Here is a 17,868-nt window from a genome sequence, read left to right on the forward strand (position 1 = left end):
ATAAATAAAATAAGAAATGAAAGAGGGCACATCACACTTGATACCACAGAAACACAAAAAAAACATAAGATACTACTGTGAACAATTATATGCCAACAAACTGGGTAACCTAGAATAAGTGGATAAATTCCTAGAAACAACCAATCTGCCAAGACTGAATCAAAAAAGAAAGAAAGAAAGAAAGAAAGAAAGAAAGAAAGAAAGAAAGAAAAGAGAAAGAAAAAGAAAAAAGAAAGTATGAACAGACCAGTAACAAGTAAGGAAACTGAATCAGTAATCAAAAATGTCCCAACACAGAAAAGCCCAGGGCCATATGGTTCCCCTGGTGAATTCTATCAAACACTTAAAGAATTACGGCCTAACCTTCTCAACTCTTCCAAAAATTTAAAGAGACAGGAACACCCCCAAACTCTTTACTAAGGCAGCATTACTCTGATACCAAACCCAGTATGAATTATGTAAGAGAAAGAAAACTATAGGCCAATAACCCCGATACATACGGATGTAAAAATTCTCAATAAAATGCTAGCAAACCAAACTGAACAGCACATTAAAAGAATCATACACCATAATCAAGGGGGATTTATCTTTGGTATGTAAGAATTGTAAATGTAATACACCACAAGAATGGAATGAAAAATTCACACCATCATTTCAACAGTTGCAGAGAAAGCATTTGACAAAGCAATATTCTTTTATGATATAAACTCTAAACAACATGGATATAGAAGGAATATTCCTCAACATAATAAAGGCCATAAATAAATGATAAGTTCACAGTTAACATCATATTTAATGGTGAAATGCTGAGGAATTTTCCTCTAATATCAGGAACAAGACAAGGATGCCAATTCTCACAAGTTTTATTCAACATAAACACTGGAATTTCTAGTCAGTAATTAGGCAAGAAAATGAAATAAAAGGCATCTAACCTGGAAAAAAATAAGTAAAGCTGTCTCTGTTTACAGATGACATGATCCTATGTATAGAAAATCCTAAGGATTCCACTGAAAAGCTTTCAAACTAAAACAATTTCAGTAAAGTAGGTAGGATACAAAATCAACATACAGAAATTGGCTTTTCTATGCACTAACAATGAATTTTCTGAAAAATAAGGGAAACAATCCCATTCAGAGTAGCATCGAAAGGAATACAATACTTAGTAATAAATTTAACCCCCAAAATGAAAGATCTGTGGACACTGAGAGCTACAGCTTTGATGAAAGAAATTGAAGACACAAATAAATGAAAAACCATCCCATGCTTACAAACCGAAATAATTAATGTTAAAATATCCATACTACCCAAAGCCATCAATAAATTCAATGAAATCCCCATCAAAATTCCAATGGTATTTTTCACAAAAATAGAAAAAAATCCAATAATCATATGGAACCACAAAAGACACTGAATAGTCAAAATAATCTTTTTTTTTTAATTTTTTTTAACGTTTATTTATTTTTGAGACAGAGACAGAGCATGAACAGGGGAGGGGCAGAGAGAGAGAGAGGGAGACACAGAATCAGAAGCAGGCCCCAGGCTCTGAGCCATCAGCCCAGAGCCCAACGCGGGGCTCGAACTCACAGACCGTGAGATCGTGACCTGAGCCAGTCGGACGCCCAACCGACTGAGCCACCGAGGCGCCCCAATAGTCAAAATAATCTTGAGAAAGAAACACAAATCTGGAGGAATCATACTTTCCAATTTTAACTATATTACAAAGCTATGGTTATCAGACAGTATAGTACTCACATCAAAATAAACACATACACCAGTGAAATAAATTCTAGAGCCCACAAATAAACACTAGCATTTAGTCTGATAATCTTTGACAAGGATCCAAGAATGCTCATTGGAGAAAGTACCTTCTCTTCAATAAATAGTGTTGGGAATATTGGATACTCACACGCAGAAGAATGAAATTGGATATCTATATTATGCTACTCATAAAAATTCACTTGAAATGGATTAAAGACTTAAACATAAATCCAGAAACCATAAGACTCAAAAATGGATATATGGGTTGTAAAAGCCCTCTTTACAATCAGGGGTTAATATCCAAAATATATAAGCACCTCATGTAACTCAACAGTAAAAGAAAAAAAAACACTTTATTTAAAAAATGGACAGAAGAACTGAATAAACATATTTTTCCAAAAAGAACGTTAAAATGGCCAGTAGGTCCATGAAAAGATGCTTGACATCACTAATCATCTGGAAAATGCAAATCGAAACCTCATGAAATATTGCCTCACAAATGTTAACATGCCTCACATGTTAAAACAGCTATCATCAAACAGACAAATAATAAGTGTTGGCAAGGATGTGGAGAAAACCCTTGGGCACTGTTGGTGGGACTGTAAATTGGTGCAGCCACTACTTAAAATAGTATAGAGTTTCTTCAAAATAGTAAAACAATAGAACTACCATATATGATCCTGCAATCCCACTTCTGGGTATATATTCAAAGCTAATGAAGGCAGGATGACAAGAGATAGCTTCCCTTCCATGTCAATTGCAGCATGTACAATAGCAAAGGTATAAAAACAACCTATGTGTCCATGTATGAATGAAGGGACAAAAGAGATATGGTGTATATATAAAATGGAATATTATTCTGCTGCGAGGAGAAAGGAAATCCTGCCATTTGTGACAAGTATAGAACTTGAGTGCATTTTGCTAAGTAAAATAAGTTCAGATGAAGAAAGACAAACACAATACGGTATCATTTATATGTGGAATCTTAAAAAGCTGAATTCACAAACACACAGCATAATGGTTGCCAAAGACTGGAGGTTGGGGGAAATGCCTCCAAATGTTGGTCAAAAGATACAGAATACCAGCTATAAGATAAGTAACTTCTGGGAAACTAATGCAGGGCCTGGTGATTCTACTTAATAATACTGCATGACATCCTTGGGAGTCTCTCAGAAGGTAGATCTCAAATGTCTTCACCACAAAAAAGAAATGGTAATTATGTGAGGTTATAGTGGTGTTAACTAATCCTACTGTGATAATCATTTTGCTATATATGAACGGATGAAGCCATAACATTTTACACCTTAAACTGACACAGGGCTTCATGCCACTTATATCTCAATAAAGCTGGGGGATAAAAAGAAATCGAATAGCCAAGCACCACTAGACTAGAGAGAAACATTAGCAGCTTTACAATTTTATTTGATAGAACAAATCTTGGGAACCCAATAGGTTTGGGTTCAAATCTAGCATCACCATTGACTACCATTGTGAACTTGGGTCATCCCTTGTTTCTTCATCTGTAAAATGGAGATAATAATATCTACTTCACAGGATCCTAGTAAGGATTAAATAGTACAATAAGTATAAAAACACTTATTTACTAGCAGCAGGTAGAGGGTATCACTCTAAGTGAAATAAGTGAGACAGAGAAAGACAAATACCATATGATTTCACTTATATATAAAATCAGAAACAACACAAACCAAAAAAGCAGACCCATAAATACAGAGAACAAACCGGTGGTTGACAGAGGGGATTAGGGCTGGAGGGTTGGGAAAAATGGATGAAGGGGAGTGGGAGGTACAGGCTTCTAGTTATGGAATGAATAGTTCATACACAGGAAAGGTTTGGTGTGGAGAATATGATTATATCAACGGTATTATAACAGTGCTGTATGGTGACAGACGGTAGCTACATGTGTGGTGAGCACAGCATGATATAAAGAGTTGTCCCGTCACTATATTGTACACCTGAAGCTGGTTTAACATTGCATGTCAACTATGCTTCAAAGAAAAGGAAAGAAATGCAATTTCCTTTACCCCATACGTGTTGTCTGTTTCCTTGCCTCTTTTAGAATAGACACAGTTAAAGGCCTTGCAGACAGTCCCACAGCACGCCAGTGGTAAATGCAGAAACAAGGTAGGTCACATCTGTCAGTACTGAGGGGGTTTCTCCACGCTAGGATGTTAAACCACTAAGAATAAATATATAACATGGATTTCTAACATTCAAATTCATGCAGTAATTTTCTTTAAGGTACACTACAAAATAAGATAGAGAAAGCAATTAGAGTCAGCTAGCCAGGGAAGCGTCCATCCCTTCTCAAGGTATTTTCATGTGGTAGGAGAATGGTGTAACACTCCTGGCCTTTTTCTTACTTGTTCACTTACTTAATACTCCCAGATGGGAGGAGTAATGATTTACCTGAATGGTGAGTTCAAGAGCAAGAACTCAGCAAGGGTGACTCATCTTCTCCCTCCATTCTCATGATCCAACAGACAACACATTCACTATATTCTTCTAGGTCTACTGCCATAACCCACCTTTATCCCTTTGCGGGGAAGCCCATACTTCTCCAGCACTTGCTGTAACTAGATGGGATACATCTAATTTTGGCATTCACTATTTGAAGACTCATTTTTCTCATATACCTAAGCCACAGTTTCCTAATGCAGTCCTTCCAGTAATTGAATCAATAGTTGTTTGTTTTTTTAATTTTGATGTTCATTTATTTTTTTCAATGGGATCAGAATCTACATGGGGACAAGGTGATGCTTTTAATTAGGTCCCTTCAATCCACACCAATGCTGACCGGAGACAAGATCTTTTCCATCCAAATTTAAGAACAAATGACTAAAGCCATGAAAGGAGATTGTTCATTATTACTTCTAAACAGTATATCAAGAAATGAGCCATGGATTGTGATCAGCCTGTGGATACATTCTGTTCAGAGGTAGGACAAGAGTTGATATTCTTGCAAATTGAGGAGAACTTGTAGTCCACAGATACCCTGCAGTAAAATCGTATCTGGACGCCTGGTACAGACCTCGATTTACAACCCAAATTAAGGTAAATTTTTTCATTGATTTTTGTTTTTGTCAAATGCTAGGAAAGAAGGAAATTCTATTAGAGCACAAACCCACCATTTCACCAAAGAAAATATAGTGGAGTCCTCGCAGAAGCACTGGGTAGCACCCACCACCTGATTATGTAAATCGTTTCGTAGAAGCTAATACAAATATTTAACTGCAGAGGATTCTACCTCAAAAACTTTAAATAATTAACAAATAGGATTAAGATCAACCCTGACAATTTCAATATTGGGTTTTGTATCTCTGCATTCAGTATTAGGATTAAAAAAAAAAAGGAGCCAAGTCGTCATAGCCAACAAAGCAGACACTCACAAATATTTTACAGCCATGTAAAAGACCAACCGCTAGTATTTCTTTTACTGACAAGTTCAAAAATCTCCATCATGAGGAAAATAATACTCCATGTTTGGGACAGATGTTCTTCTGTTGGAAATGTCTTTCACAAGAGCATGTGACACAAAGATTCATTTTAGGAAATGACACAGAGCAAGGTTTTCATTACATGGCATCAGTCATCCAAGAGTAATGAACTGTGTTAAAACCAACATTGGGCTGCCATTCTTTGGAATTACAGTTATTTAAAGAACATCTCATAACAGTGGTGTAGGGTATCTTGTCATATCTTTATATCCACCAGCACAACAGAACCACAGGATGTGACGAAGTATTGGAAGGAAATATGTACAGACTCAATTAGAATTTGGTTCTCATGGAAAATAACTTCTGAGAAATGCACCATTATTATAGATTGAAACCAGAGACTCCCACAAAACAAATAAAGGAGGAAGTAATGGTGATATATCCGACTCTTCCATTATTGAGAAGTGTGGGATAGAGATAACAAAGCCCAAACATGCCAGCTCGCTGAAAAGTCTGCTTTATTTTGAATTACTATAGAAAATTTTTTCATAAAAATCTCTTGTTATGCGATTATACTATAATTTGCTCTCTTCCTTTCTTTTTGATCTCTCTTCAGATACCACCTCATCAGAGAGATTTTCCCTGACCACTCTACTCAAAATGTGTCTCGACCCAACCTTCAACCACCATCCTCATCTCCTATATATTTAGTATCCTTAACCTCTTTTGATGGTCATAGAACCACTTCTTTCTAATCTATTGTAGCTCTTTGTTTATTTTCTGCCTTCTACCAGAAGAATGTGATCTTCATAAAATGTTGGTTCAATACCTTTAGTATGTAGAACAGCCTTGGTACCTAGTAGGTATTCAACATAAATGCACTGAAAAACTAAGAGAATTAAAGACATTTCTGGGGCGCCTGGGTGGCGCAGTCAGTTAAGCATCCGACTTCAGCCAGGTCACGATCTCGCGGTCCGTGAGTTCGAGCCCCGCGTCAGGCTCTGGGCTGATGGCTCAGAGCCTGGAGCCTGTTTCCGATGCTGTGTCTCCCTCTCTCTCTGCCCCTCCCCCGTTCATGCTCTGTCTCTCTCTGTCCCAAAAATAAATAAACGTTGAAAAAAAATAAAAAAAGAAAAGACATTTCTACCTAAATTATAGGCTATATCCCTTATCACCCCGAGAAACGTTTTGGGATATGGACAAATGATAGTAAATAGGCTTCTCTGATCCCCTGATTTTGTTGAAAAAACAAACAAAACAAAAATGCCTGGACATTATTCTTGGGATACTAGCATCCCCAGACAGCACTTGCCCATCATTATGTAATGTGTTGATCGACTTTCCCACACGGTCTCAGGAAGCAACATCAACCCTATTGGCTACTGAACTTGCCTTTAAACAATTACTCTCTCCTTCCCACATAAGAAGTTTTGAGAAGCTTCCTTGTTTGGCTGAATTATGTGTAGGCCTGACCCCACTGTGAGGACCCATGGACATCAAATAACCTGCTTGCTCTCATATACCTAGAGATGGTAAAAGCAGAGGCTCTTAACAGGGCCTTTGATGACAGGAGTCTGGCATGTGCCTGTGCTTTCATAAGAGTAGCTTTGGTTGATAACAAGCCACATCATGAGGCTAGCAGTCAAACTTAAATTTTTTTTTCTAGAATATTCTATAAAGTAGGCCTTCTTCCATTAACTAAAATTCTCCTATTAGAATATAACTGTTAGGATTATGTAATAACCACAGGGGTAATGTATTTTCAACTAATTTTATGCATATACATATTTGAATTTACAGAATCATTTTCCTATATTGATTTTTTAATTTTTATCTCTCTTGATGTCAGATGAATAAAATTTCATTAATTTTAATTTTTTTCCTTAAAGAGAACTACTATTAAGGTCATTGATTTATAGGAGAGAATTCCTTTCCTCTGGTCCCAATCTAGTTCTCCGCCATAGTTGACATGGGATTTAAATACTATCCCTGATATGCTTAACATCCTCTTGGACACTTGGTCTCTTTTGTGATCACTTAGCTTTGATTTATTCTACATATCCCACAGTGATGGGAATCACCTTTGGTAATTGGAATGGCAGTGCTAAGAGCAGACCTGATAAAACCTTTTTTTAAGGGGCCTGAGGAAGGGGCGAGTCCTTCTCTGTGGGCTATTCATTTAGAAAGAGATGTGCTCTGTTTACTTGAGTTTGAAATTGATAGAAAATAAGAAAGAGGCCTGCTAAACTTGAGATAACTCAAGGTTTGGCTGGTAATAATTGTTGACTGTTCAATATGTAGAGCCATTCCAGAATCTCCAATTCTATGTCCAGGAAAACTCAGTTTCTAGAGCCATATAGCCCTCTAGTGAGGCCTCCGTGACACCAGGAAGAATAATGGACAAGAAAGATCTCTCTAGAAGGCAGACAGGGATTATAAGACTGGCTAACCAGTGAACTTACTGCACTGCAAAGCTAGAATTCTATTCCTGCCCCCCAGTAATCAGCAATTGCAGCTGGTTACCCATTCTCTCTGTTCCCAAACAGTGGTCTTCCTTTAGTTTCATGTATCCTATTTTTTCTCTATTGTTATATGCTGTGGAAGATGGGATAGATAACCTGTCTTTTAAGCTTATGAGTGCTAAGCCAGGAGAGGCAGCCGTGTCTGAGCCTGTTGGGGATGACGGCATCACCAGCTGTGATTAGAGTATGAGGCTTTGAGGTATGCTCCTTTGAGGAAGGAATGAACGCATGCTACCCAAAATGTATAAATGGGAAGAATGGTGTTAATGGATGTTGGACAGCCAAAAAGATGAACTATTCTTAATTTTCTCTACTAGAGGCAACAAAGCTAAATTATTCATAATCCTAGGCTCTTTTGCAGCTAAGGAGAAACCATATGACTCAGTGTGGGCCATTATGATATAAACACAAGTTCCTAAGTTAGGATTCTGGGAAAGCTTTTAAAAGGACCAAATCAGTCAGAATGATCCATCAGCTTCAGATTCTTTTGTTTTTCCTGGTTAAGATGGATAGCATATCTGGGCTTTAGAAACAACATATGCAGGGGTGCCTGGGTAGCTCAATTGCTTAAGCATCTAATTTCAGCTCAGGTCATGATCTCATGGGTTCATGGGTTCAAGCCCTGCATTGGGCTCCATGCGGGCAATGTGGAGCCTGCTTGGGATTTCTCTCTCTCTCTCTCTCTCTCTCTCTCTCTCTCTCTCTCTTTCTTTCTCTCTCTGTCTCTGTCTCAAAAATAAACATCCTTGATCCTTGAGGGCACCCCAATGCATTTGCTCTTCATTGCCTATCTATGGCCTTCTTATTAATAAGAAAATAAACACCTACAAGGTTAAGCTATTCTTAGATGTTTTTGTTTCTCAGCTCTTTTTACGCTTACAGAGACACATTCCTTAGCCAATGATTTTCTTCTAAATACACTGAAGTTGGCAAGAACAGTAATAGCCAATATCCTTAATCCAGGGCAATCCAGTAGCAATCCCAGGAGAAGGACTAAATATTAAAAATCCAGAATAAGAAAGAAGTTTTATTCAACTTGATTCTCCAACACCTAGCACAGTGCCTGATACTTAGCAGGTAGTATTTGCTGATGTTATTTATTTTATTTCCCAAAAAACTGTTTTATAATGACATACCACTTAAAGCAAACATTAGAATTCATAGAAGGTTCAGTAACAAATTTGAATTTAATGAATAACAACATTCATTGAATAATTAACATTTATTGAATTCTTAGTGTAATCTAAGCACTATGCTAAATTCTTTGTGTATTATTTTAATTAATTCTGACAGGCATCCTTAGTTCAATAATGTTAAGTATTATTATTATAGAGTTTCAGAGATATTTAAATTATTTAGCCAAGGCCACACATTCAGGTGGTATCAGAGCCAAAATTCAAGGCTAAGTTTATCTCTCTCCAAACCTACACTCAACCACTATGTATTACTAGAATATTCTAAATCTGCTCTCTTCAAAGGAACATTTTCTTTGATCCCTAAAAACTCTTTTTCACAGAACAGCAAGTATACAGAAAATGTTAGTTTGTGTTAATGGCTATACATTATTAATCAATTACCACTTACTGGATGATTTATTGTTTGATTCTTCTTATTTGACAAATCAGTTGAATTTTTCATATGCACACACTGGAATAAGTTAGCTAGAGCGATTCCCTTGGACAGCTTTGTGAACACTCCAGGTTGCTACTGGGAACCTAGATTATTTGTAGCCTTTTTGCTTTAAAATCCTAGAGTCTTTAAAATGTAGCACCACAACCTGCATGGTAGGATATTGATAGGAACAAGGATGCAGGAGGCGATTCAGTAGATACTTAAATGGCAAAAAATATAGTGCAAGTTTCACACACCCTGCGGACTGCAGGTTTATATGATAATAAATTATAGTTATCACCAGGACAAAGGGAAAAAAAAAGGCCATGAAATCCAATAGCTCAGTGAGAAATCTGCTAATACAGGTGGTCAAGCTTGTTCCATTTCATTGTCAAAGGGAGGCTATTTATTTGCTTCTGGGTAGTTAAATTACAGAGCCATTTACTGCTGAAAGTTTTCTAGTACGCAGATGTGGATCTAAGGCTCTGGGCTTTAGATTCAAAGTCTGAGAGAAAAATAGAGGAATAAGAATTTACTCCACAGACAGCATAATTGATAAGGGAGAAATCTTTCAGCAACTCCAGAAATAAAATAAGTGTTTTTAAACATTCTGATTGGAATCTCCTTACATTGAACATTGTACAGTGAACATCGGGGACAGGCTGAGGGCAAAAACGCTGGCTATAATGAATAACTTTTTAGAAGCTCTTTAAAATATATTCCCTTTGATAGCCTCCTATTTAGGTAAGAGGTCAGTGATTGGTGTACGTGTGTGTAAGAGAGAGTGAGATAGAGACAGAGATTCCTTGTGTACCAGAATGCTCAGAAACAGAGGGAAAATAGCCATGATGGTTCTTCAGTAGTTGTAAAATCAATGCCAACTTTCTTTGCCTGTTGTGCAAGAGGATAGGGATTTTTATCCAACAAGTAACACTACACATACATTTATATATATTTTTCCCAGAACATTTCCAAAACTTGTTAGTCCATCAACAAAATAAATCAAAGATACTCCAATAACATTTTCTTCATAAGCATTTTTATAATGATTTTCTTGTCAGTTGCCTTTCAGTCTATCTGCCTGTCTCCAGCAACTATATTTTACCACTTGTTTCCTGGGTATTAGATTGCTTGCTTAAGTTGCCAGGTAACTTAACTCTTTGCCAAGTACCCCTTAAACCAAGACATGTATATATTTCCCTTATTAATTACAAATATTGATTTCATCCATCTTAGTTCATGAGCAAATTGGAAGCTCCAGGCACACTCTTGATGAGGAATACGTTACACAGCAGAAAGAATTCAAATTCCAATTTATATAGCCTTGAAAAACAACTAATGTGTTGTAAGAGGGCTATGAGTCCACCAACATAATCTATGTGGAAAGTACCTACAACCAAAGATTAACAGATATGAGTGGTATCAGCTTACTAAAAGATATCTGAAGACAAAGAAAACCATATACCCTACCTCTGGTTATCTCAGGTTGAAACTGAAAAATATTATAAGGGGATGTTAGCAGTCATAACAAGATCATAGGAGCGAAAATTTGATGACTTGGTCTTATGGGGATAGTTGAATTGGCCCCATACATGAATGTGGCCCAAATGCATTAGGTCTGAATTTCATGATCTGTTGGCTTTTTTAGCTGACTTTTGAAAATCCAGAGACAAATTAATTCAATAGCAGCAATCAAAAAATTATTTAAAAATTTTAGGTGCATGTGAATAAATCCAAAATGACCATTAATTGGAAGCAAATACGTAACAAGCATCTATACGCTATAAATAATTTTCTTAAACTTTTTATTTGAAAATAATCATAGATTTACATCAAAGTGTAAAGATATTATATGGAGATCCCATTCACTCTTTACCCAGTTCCCTCCAAGTTTATCTTACATAATTACAGCAAAATATAAAAACCAGAAAACTGACATCGATATGCATGTATAGTTCTATGACATTTTAACATACATGTATAATATTCTTGTAATCACCACTGCAATTAGAATTCAAAACTATTTAAAATGATCGTATTTATTTTCTTGAGTATAAACATGCATTATGATTCCAGTGAGAAAGATCCAGACTACTGTTTTACAAAACAACGAATGTGTATTGAAATTTATTAATATCTAGGAAATTATTATCCAGTAAAACTATACATAAAGGTCAAAGTGAAATTCTAACAATACAGACAATGTATGCTTTCTTAAAAAATGTTTATTTTTGGGAGAAAGACAGAATGCAAGCACAGGAGGGCAGAGAGAGAGAGGGAGACACAATCTGAAGCAGGCTCCAGGCTCTGAGCTGTGAGCACATAGCCCCATGAGGGGCTCAAACTCAGGAACCCTGAGATCATGACCAGAGCCAACTGGAGGCTCAACCAACTGAGCCGCCCAGGCACCCCCCAGACAATGTATGCTTTAACTGAACTCATTTCCTTACATAGACCAGATAATCTCATGATTCAGCCATCAGCTGTCCCCAACATAACAGTAAATAATTTTTAGCACAGTTTAACAATGACAACTTGCTGAGAATTATACTACTCCCAAACTCTTCACTGATGAAAGCCCTAGACACACACACACACACACACACACACACACACACACACATACACGCTTCCTTTTTCAGGCAAAACAGAGCACTTTACAAGTGCCCTTAATGTGCTAATGAGGTCACCATAACAAAAGAGCATATTAATAAGTATACACAAAGAAACAATGAAATAAACCAGCCAGGATTTTCCAAACCAAACCTATTATAAGGCGCCTTGCCTTCCCTAACAACTAAATGTAATTCAAATCATTGCAAACTCCAGTTCTGATTCAGCTCACAGCCGTGGAGAAATAGACGATCACAAAAGAAAACAAAATCTAAACGTCAATCTTACCTTGGCCATCTGTGCCTGCACGCCATTTGCCTTGAGAGACGCTACTGCTTTCTGTGCGGCTGCAGGACTGTCAAAATCCACAAAACCGTACCCTGTGAAAGTACAATACCCCTTGTTAGTACTGCATCTCTATCATACAGGGGGACGGTGTGTTTGTGGCCACGCTTTCATTCATAACTTCTGGAATAACCATAAAGGCTCTCAAGCCATTGGCCTTCATATGTCAGGAGAGATACCACGATACCATTAAATGTAAAATTGTAAGTCTCTTATTTTCTGGAGATTGGGTATGCAGTCAGCCATCTGATTTGGGCTAATTGGACGAGTAAGGTAATACATTATTTAACCATGACCCTCTTCAATGAATTTGCGGCAAGGATGAGGAGGACAAAATGCTGAAAACGATAGAAAAGTCTATATCTGAAGTCAATTTTCAAAACCTCAAAAAAGCTCATGTTAATAAAAAGCCTCGATAGATCAGTTTATTCAAGTGATTACTCACAACCTCTACAGTGCCTGGCACCCAGTAGACATTTAATATAATAAATGTATGTTGACTGTGTGAATGAATGAAGGTTGCGAATGTGAGTTAGGGTCTCAACCCAGTTCCAGCTGATACGTAAGCCCATGCTAACTCACCACAGAACCTTGTCTCACTTGATGACAACATCTTTTTATTTAAGTTTATTTATTTATTTTGAGAAAGAGAGAGAACAAGCAAGTGGGGGAGGGACAGAGAGAGAAAGGGAGAGAGAGAATCCCAAGCAGGCTCAACTGTCAGCACAGAGTCTGATGTGGGGTTTGAACCCACAAACTGCAAGATCATGACCTGAGCCCAAATTAAGAGTCAGACACTTAACTGAGTGAGCCACCCAGGTACCCCTCGATGACATCTTAAATAAGACTTTTTCACTCTTAAGTGATGTGAGATTGAATAATTAAATAGTCAAGCTTCTTTTTTTAAAATATTTTTTAATGTTTATTCATTTTTTAAGAGAGAGACAGAGCATGATTGGGGGAGGGCAGAGAGAGAGGGAGACACAGAATCAGAAGCAGGATCTGGGGCTCTGAGCTGTCAGCACAGAACCCGATGTGGGGCTCGAACTCATGAACCATGAGACCATGACCTATCCGAAGTTGGACGCTTAACTGACTGAGCCACCCAGGAGCCCCTCAAGCTTCTTTAAAAATAATTTAAACAGTGACCGGTGTCACATATTTGTTACTGAAGTATAATCTGAAAAAGGCACAGAAGTTCCCTCTACTGTTCTCTGCCCTTGTGCCTGTGTAAGTGCATATACAGAGTGAGGTCAGGGGAATAGCTAGAATCAATGAAACAGAATCAATGGAAAGGCGATTCTGTAGGACCATTAACTAGCTGATATTAGTCTGGGGCTTTAGCCTAACTGTAATGTCAGCTGCCCTAAGAACATCTCAAAATTAGAAAGCTCAAGCATGAGTATGAGGGCAGCTTTACCTGGCATGTCTAACAAGCCCATCATACGTATCCTCTTCTTACCTGTCAGTCACGGATTTGCTCTGCACTCTCATGCTTGTTCCCCAGAAGTCTGGAGGTGAGCAAGCCTAGTAACCATGCTCTGGGACCCACCCCGCTATCGCCCAAGAAGAGCGCAAGGGAATTCAATTACCAAGTTGTTTCTTTTAATTAACTTTTTAATTTTCTCCCCTCGAATCCCTGCTTCTTTTTCTCCCTCCCAGCATGGTATCCTAAAATGAACTTGTTACACAGCAGTGTACCATAAAATGCTCTTGAAAAGCTGGGCAGAGAAGCTGCGAAGTTCGTGTTTCTAATCCAAAGGGAAGCCCGCTCTGTAAGTACTGCTAATTCTTCTCTTCCCACAAAATTCAAACTATGTGAGTAATAGCAGTCTTGCCACCCACCAAGATGAGTCAGATAGGGGAAAATAAAAGCAGAAAGAGAAAGGGGGAGAAAAGAACAAAATAAGTCAAGAAGTAGGGTCAGGGGAGCAGAAGGTAAAACTAAAGTGTAGATATTATCTCTTATGTATCAATGTGTCGTGCTGGGTGGTTGACATGTTGATAACTGGTGAAATGATAACTTCATGTATCACTGGCCTCGTGCCTATTCATGATACATGAAGAAACAGAGGCTCAAGCCAAACGGCACAAATACCCACTAATTTCAAGCTGCCTCATTGCCAGGTCCAGGATTTGAAGTGAAGTCGTCATAAGCCCTTCCCAAATGCACCACACAATGAACTACTTTATAACCCCACTTTGCACATTCTTTAGAGTAGCCCCTGAAGCCTACCGGGAAGAGGACACAATTCTTGAAAATTGCTTGATTTTGAAGTTAGGACACAGAACAAAGCAGTTCCACAAGTGGATTCAATGCGGTTCATTTAGTCCGTACATTTATTAATGGTTGAATTTCCAGTAGAACGGGCTAAGTGATTTTGACAAGGCACCCCCTTCCACTAAAGGCTTTGGTCAGTTGTCCTTATCGATTCACATGCTCATTCTTTCATTCAATAATGAAATTCTGGGGTGCCTGGGTGGCTCAGTGGGTTGGGCATCTGACTCTTGATGTCAGCTCAGGTCATAATCTCACGGTTCGTGGGGTCAAGCCCCACACTGGGCTCTGTGCTAACAGTATAGAATCTGCTTGGGATTCTTTCTCTCTTTTCTCTCTCTGCACCTCCCCTGCTCATAGGCTCGCTCTCTCGCTCTCTCTCTCTATCTATGTCAAAATAAAGTTAAAAATTTTAATTAAAAAATGAAATTCTATTTCAGGCACTTTGCCAGGCACATGAACACAGCAGTTAAAAAGAATGGTCCTACTTCTCACCTTTGTGCATTTTTAGATTTGAGAGATGAACAGGAAACAAATAGCCACACAAATGAATCTACAATTACCAAACAGCAGAACTGTCTTGAAAGAAATGAAAGCATATAATACAGAATCTGACTACTGAGTGTTCATTATTCAAAGTCTTAGGGAAGCAGTGGCACAAAATGATTTGCATTTCTTAAAATATCCTGGCTGAAGATCGAGTTGTTGTGGGAAAGGTGGACAGCAAGAGTGTCATCGGGAGAAGAGTTAGGGGCTATCACAGCAACCCAGACAAATGGCGGCTGGTGATAAAATGGAGGGGATGAAATGGATGGTTTGAATTATATTTTGGAGGCAGAATTAGCAGGACTTGATGATAGCTTGGCCGGGTTGGAAGTAGGGGAGATATAGACAACAAGGATTACTACTGATTTTTTTGGCATAAGCCACTGGGTGGGTGGAGATGTGATTTACTAAAGTGGGGAGCCTGGAAGAGCATCCAACAGGGGAGAAGGAAAATTAAAATATCACTTGAGTCAGAAATGTCTGTGAGACATCTAAGTAAAAATGTCAGAGAGCAGTTGGATATATTAGGCTAGTGCTCAGAAAAGAGGATAGGATTGGGGATATAAATTGGGAGGTCAACAGCATAAAGATGTGATTTATAGAGATGGAAAGAGACAAAAATGCCTAGCGTAAGTAGAAACCAAGGACCCAAGTTTGGAGCTTGAACAACTTCGGCATTTAGGTGTCAGGTGGGAACAAGAGATTGCAAAGGAGAATCAGAGAGGGAGAAGGGAATGAAAAGGGAAGAGGATGTCTCAAGAACAAGGGAAGAAGCTGTTCCAAGGAGAGAGAAATCAGCTGTCATGTGTCACTGACGGTGTAAGTGAGATGAGGGCTTGCAAATGTCCAGTGTGCTTAGGAACGTGGGAGTCATGATCATGATTTGCTTCAGGCAAGTGGTAGGGACTGAAGCCTGTTGGGTAGTTAAAGAGTAACAGCAAAGAGGGAGAGGGGGAGAGAGTGTTTGCAGGTCTCCTTGTTATCTTGCTAGGAAGGAGAATTAAGAGATGGTCAGCGAGAGGGTGATACAATGTCAAACGAGCTGTTTTGGTTTAAGATAGGAGATACCAAGGCTTTTAACCTTCACTGCACACTAGAATCATCTTGAGAGATGAAAAAAAAATACTAGTGTCCATTTCTCACCCCCAGGAAAGTAAATCAATATCTTTGGTAATATGGCCCAGGTGTTTATACACACACACACACACACACACACACACACACACACACACACACACAATGGTGCATGTGTGTATGTGTATATGTGTGTTCCTCAGCTGATTTTAGTGGGAAGCCAGGGAACTACAGAGTATTCATTCAAGGCATTCAACAAATACTTATTTGTTGCACCCACTATGGGACTGTTTTTGGCAATTTCAAATCGGGATAGGAATGATCAAACAGAAAGCAAAAGATCAAAACTTCCAGAGGGCAAGAGGATAATTTATAGAATAATGTTGCTGAAAAGTGATGGAGTGAGAGCATCTAGAACATATGTGAAGTGCTGCCTTTACTAAAAGAGGGATCTTTGGGGCACCTGGGTGGCTCAGGTCCAACTCTTGGTTTCGGCTCAGGTCATGGTCTCATGGTTTGTGAGTTCGAGCCCCATGATGGGCTCTGTACTGGCAGTGCAGAGCCTGCTGGAGATCCTCTGTCTCTCTGTCTCTTTGCTCCTCCTCTGCTCACTCTCTCTGTCTCTCTCAAAAGAAATCAATAAACATTAAATAAAAGAGGGATCCTTCCCTTTACTCATTGCAACTTGAAGGAAGAAATAAAAGAGATCACTCTTGGTTAATCATTGTTATTTATTATACGTAGCCAGTCATTGGGACTGTACTTAACACATAGCGTGTGCTTCATAAATATTTGTTAAAGTGAATTAAAAGCATGTGTAAAAGATGCTAATACTTCACGGACTACAGTGGGAATTAACCAATTGAAATGTCTACTGATACATTTTGACTATAAAGAACAATACAATGCCAAGTGGTCCCAGTCTGGCTCGGCCATGCTCCCACCCAGCCAGGCAGCCGAGGTGTTCAGGACTCTGCACCTCGGTTCCAGCGTGGCTTCTCCTCTAGCTTCGTCCCCTTCCTTCCACCCCAACACATTACACACGATACGACAAAATCACAATGCTGATCTCCAGGGCTCAGCTCCAATCTAAACAGGAGAAATCTCTGTGAGGGTATGAGACACCTGAGCTTTCTCTGAATCAGGGAGGGAATGAGTGAACTTTTAGAAGAATGTGTTTGTAGAGCCGTCTTGCCCACAAGGAGACACAGTGGTGTCTTTGTAAAAAAACACCTCCTCTACAGAAGAGTCCACAACAATAGAGGTGCCCAGATCCCGTGACACAAAGTTATAAAGAAAGAATAAGCCACCAGATAGGAAATACTTCACTGAGCTATGTGTTTTCCACACATATCTACTCAATTTAACTAATTAAAATGAAAAGTTCAGAGGTAAAAATGTCTCAAGCAATCCCGGAAAACACTCCGACTGTAGAAATACGCATCGCACTCCTGACGGCTCATACTCCGGGCGACCAGAAGAACAAAATAAAACGCAAGGTTGCTCCTAGAGAATCATGACGCATTTCCTACAAAAGAAAGCAACTTCAATTGGGTTTCAGTTTGCTTTCCTTACTGACAAGTCATCAAGCCTGGGACCCCTGCACCTACATGTGGAGAGGGGCAGGGTGAGGAGATGAGTTCAGCTCCAGCTAATAGCGCTTTGC

General features: G+C 38.7%; 1 protein-coding gene across 6 annotated transcripts in view; it reads right to left on the reverse strand.

Moving 5' to 3' along the window:
* RBMS3 (RNA binding motif single stranded interacting protein 3) overlaps positions 1–17,868 on the reverse strand; it is a 727,926-nt gene that overhangs the window by 420,500 nt on the left and 289,558 nt on the right. For all 6 annotated transcript variants that reach the window (XM_047874915.1, XM_047874917.1, XM_047874913.1 and 3 more), the window contains exon 4: positions 12,248–12,339. In XM_047874915.1, the coding sequence (XP_047730871.1) occupies positions 12,248–12,339 (92 nt within the window). The remainder of the gene's footprint in view (positions 1–12,247; positions 12,340–17,868) is intronic.

The sequence above is a fragment of the Prionailurus viverrinus genome, chromosome C2 (genome assembly GCF_022837055.1).
Source record: "Prionailurus viverrinus isolate Anna chromosome C2, UM_Priviv_1.0, whole genome shotgun sequence".
In the NCBI taxonomy this organism is placed as follows: Eukaryota; Metazoa; Chordata; class Mammalia; order Carnivora; family Felidae; genus Prionailurus; species Prionailurus viverrinus.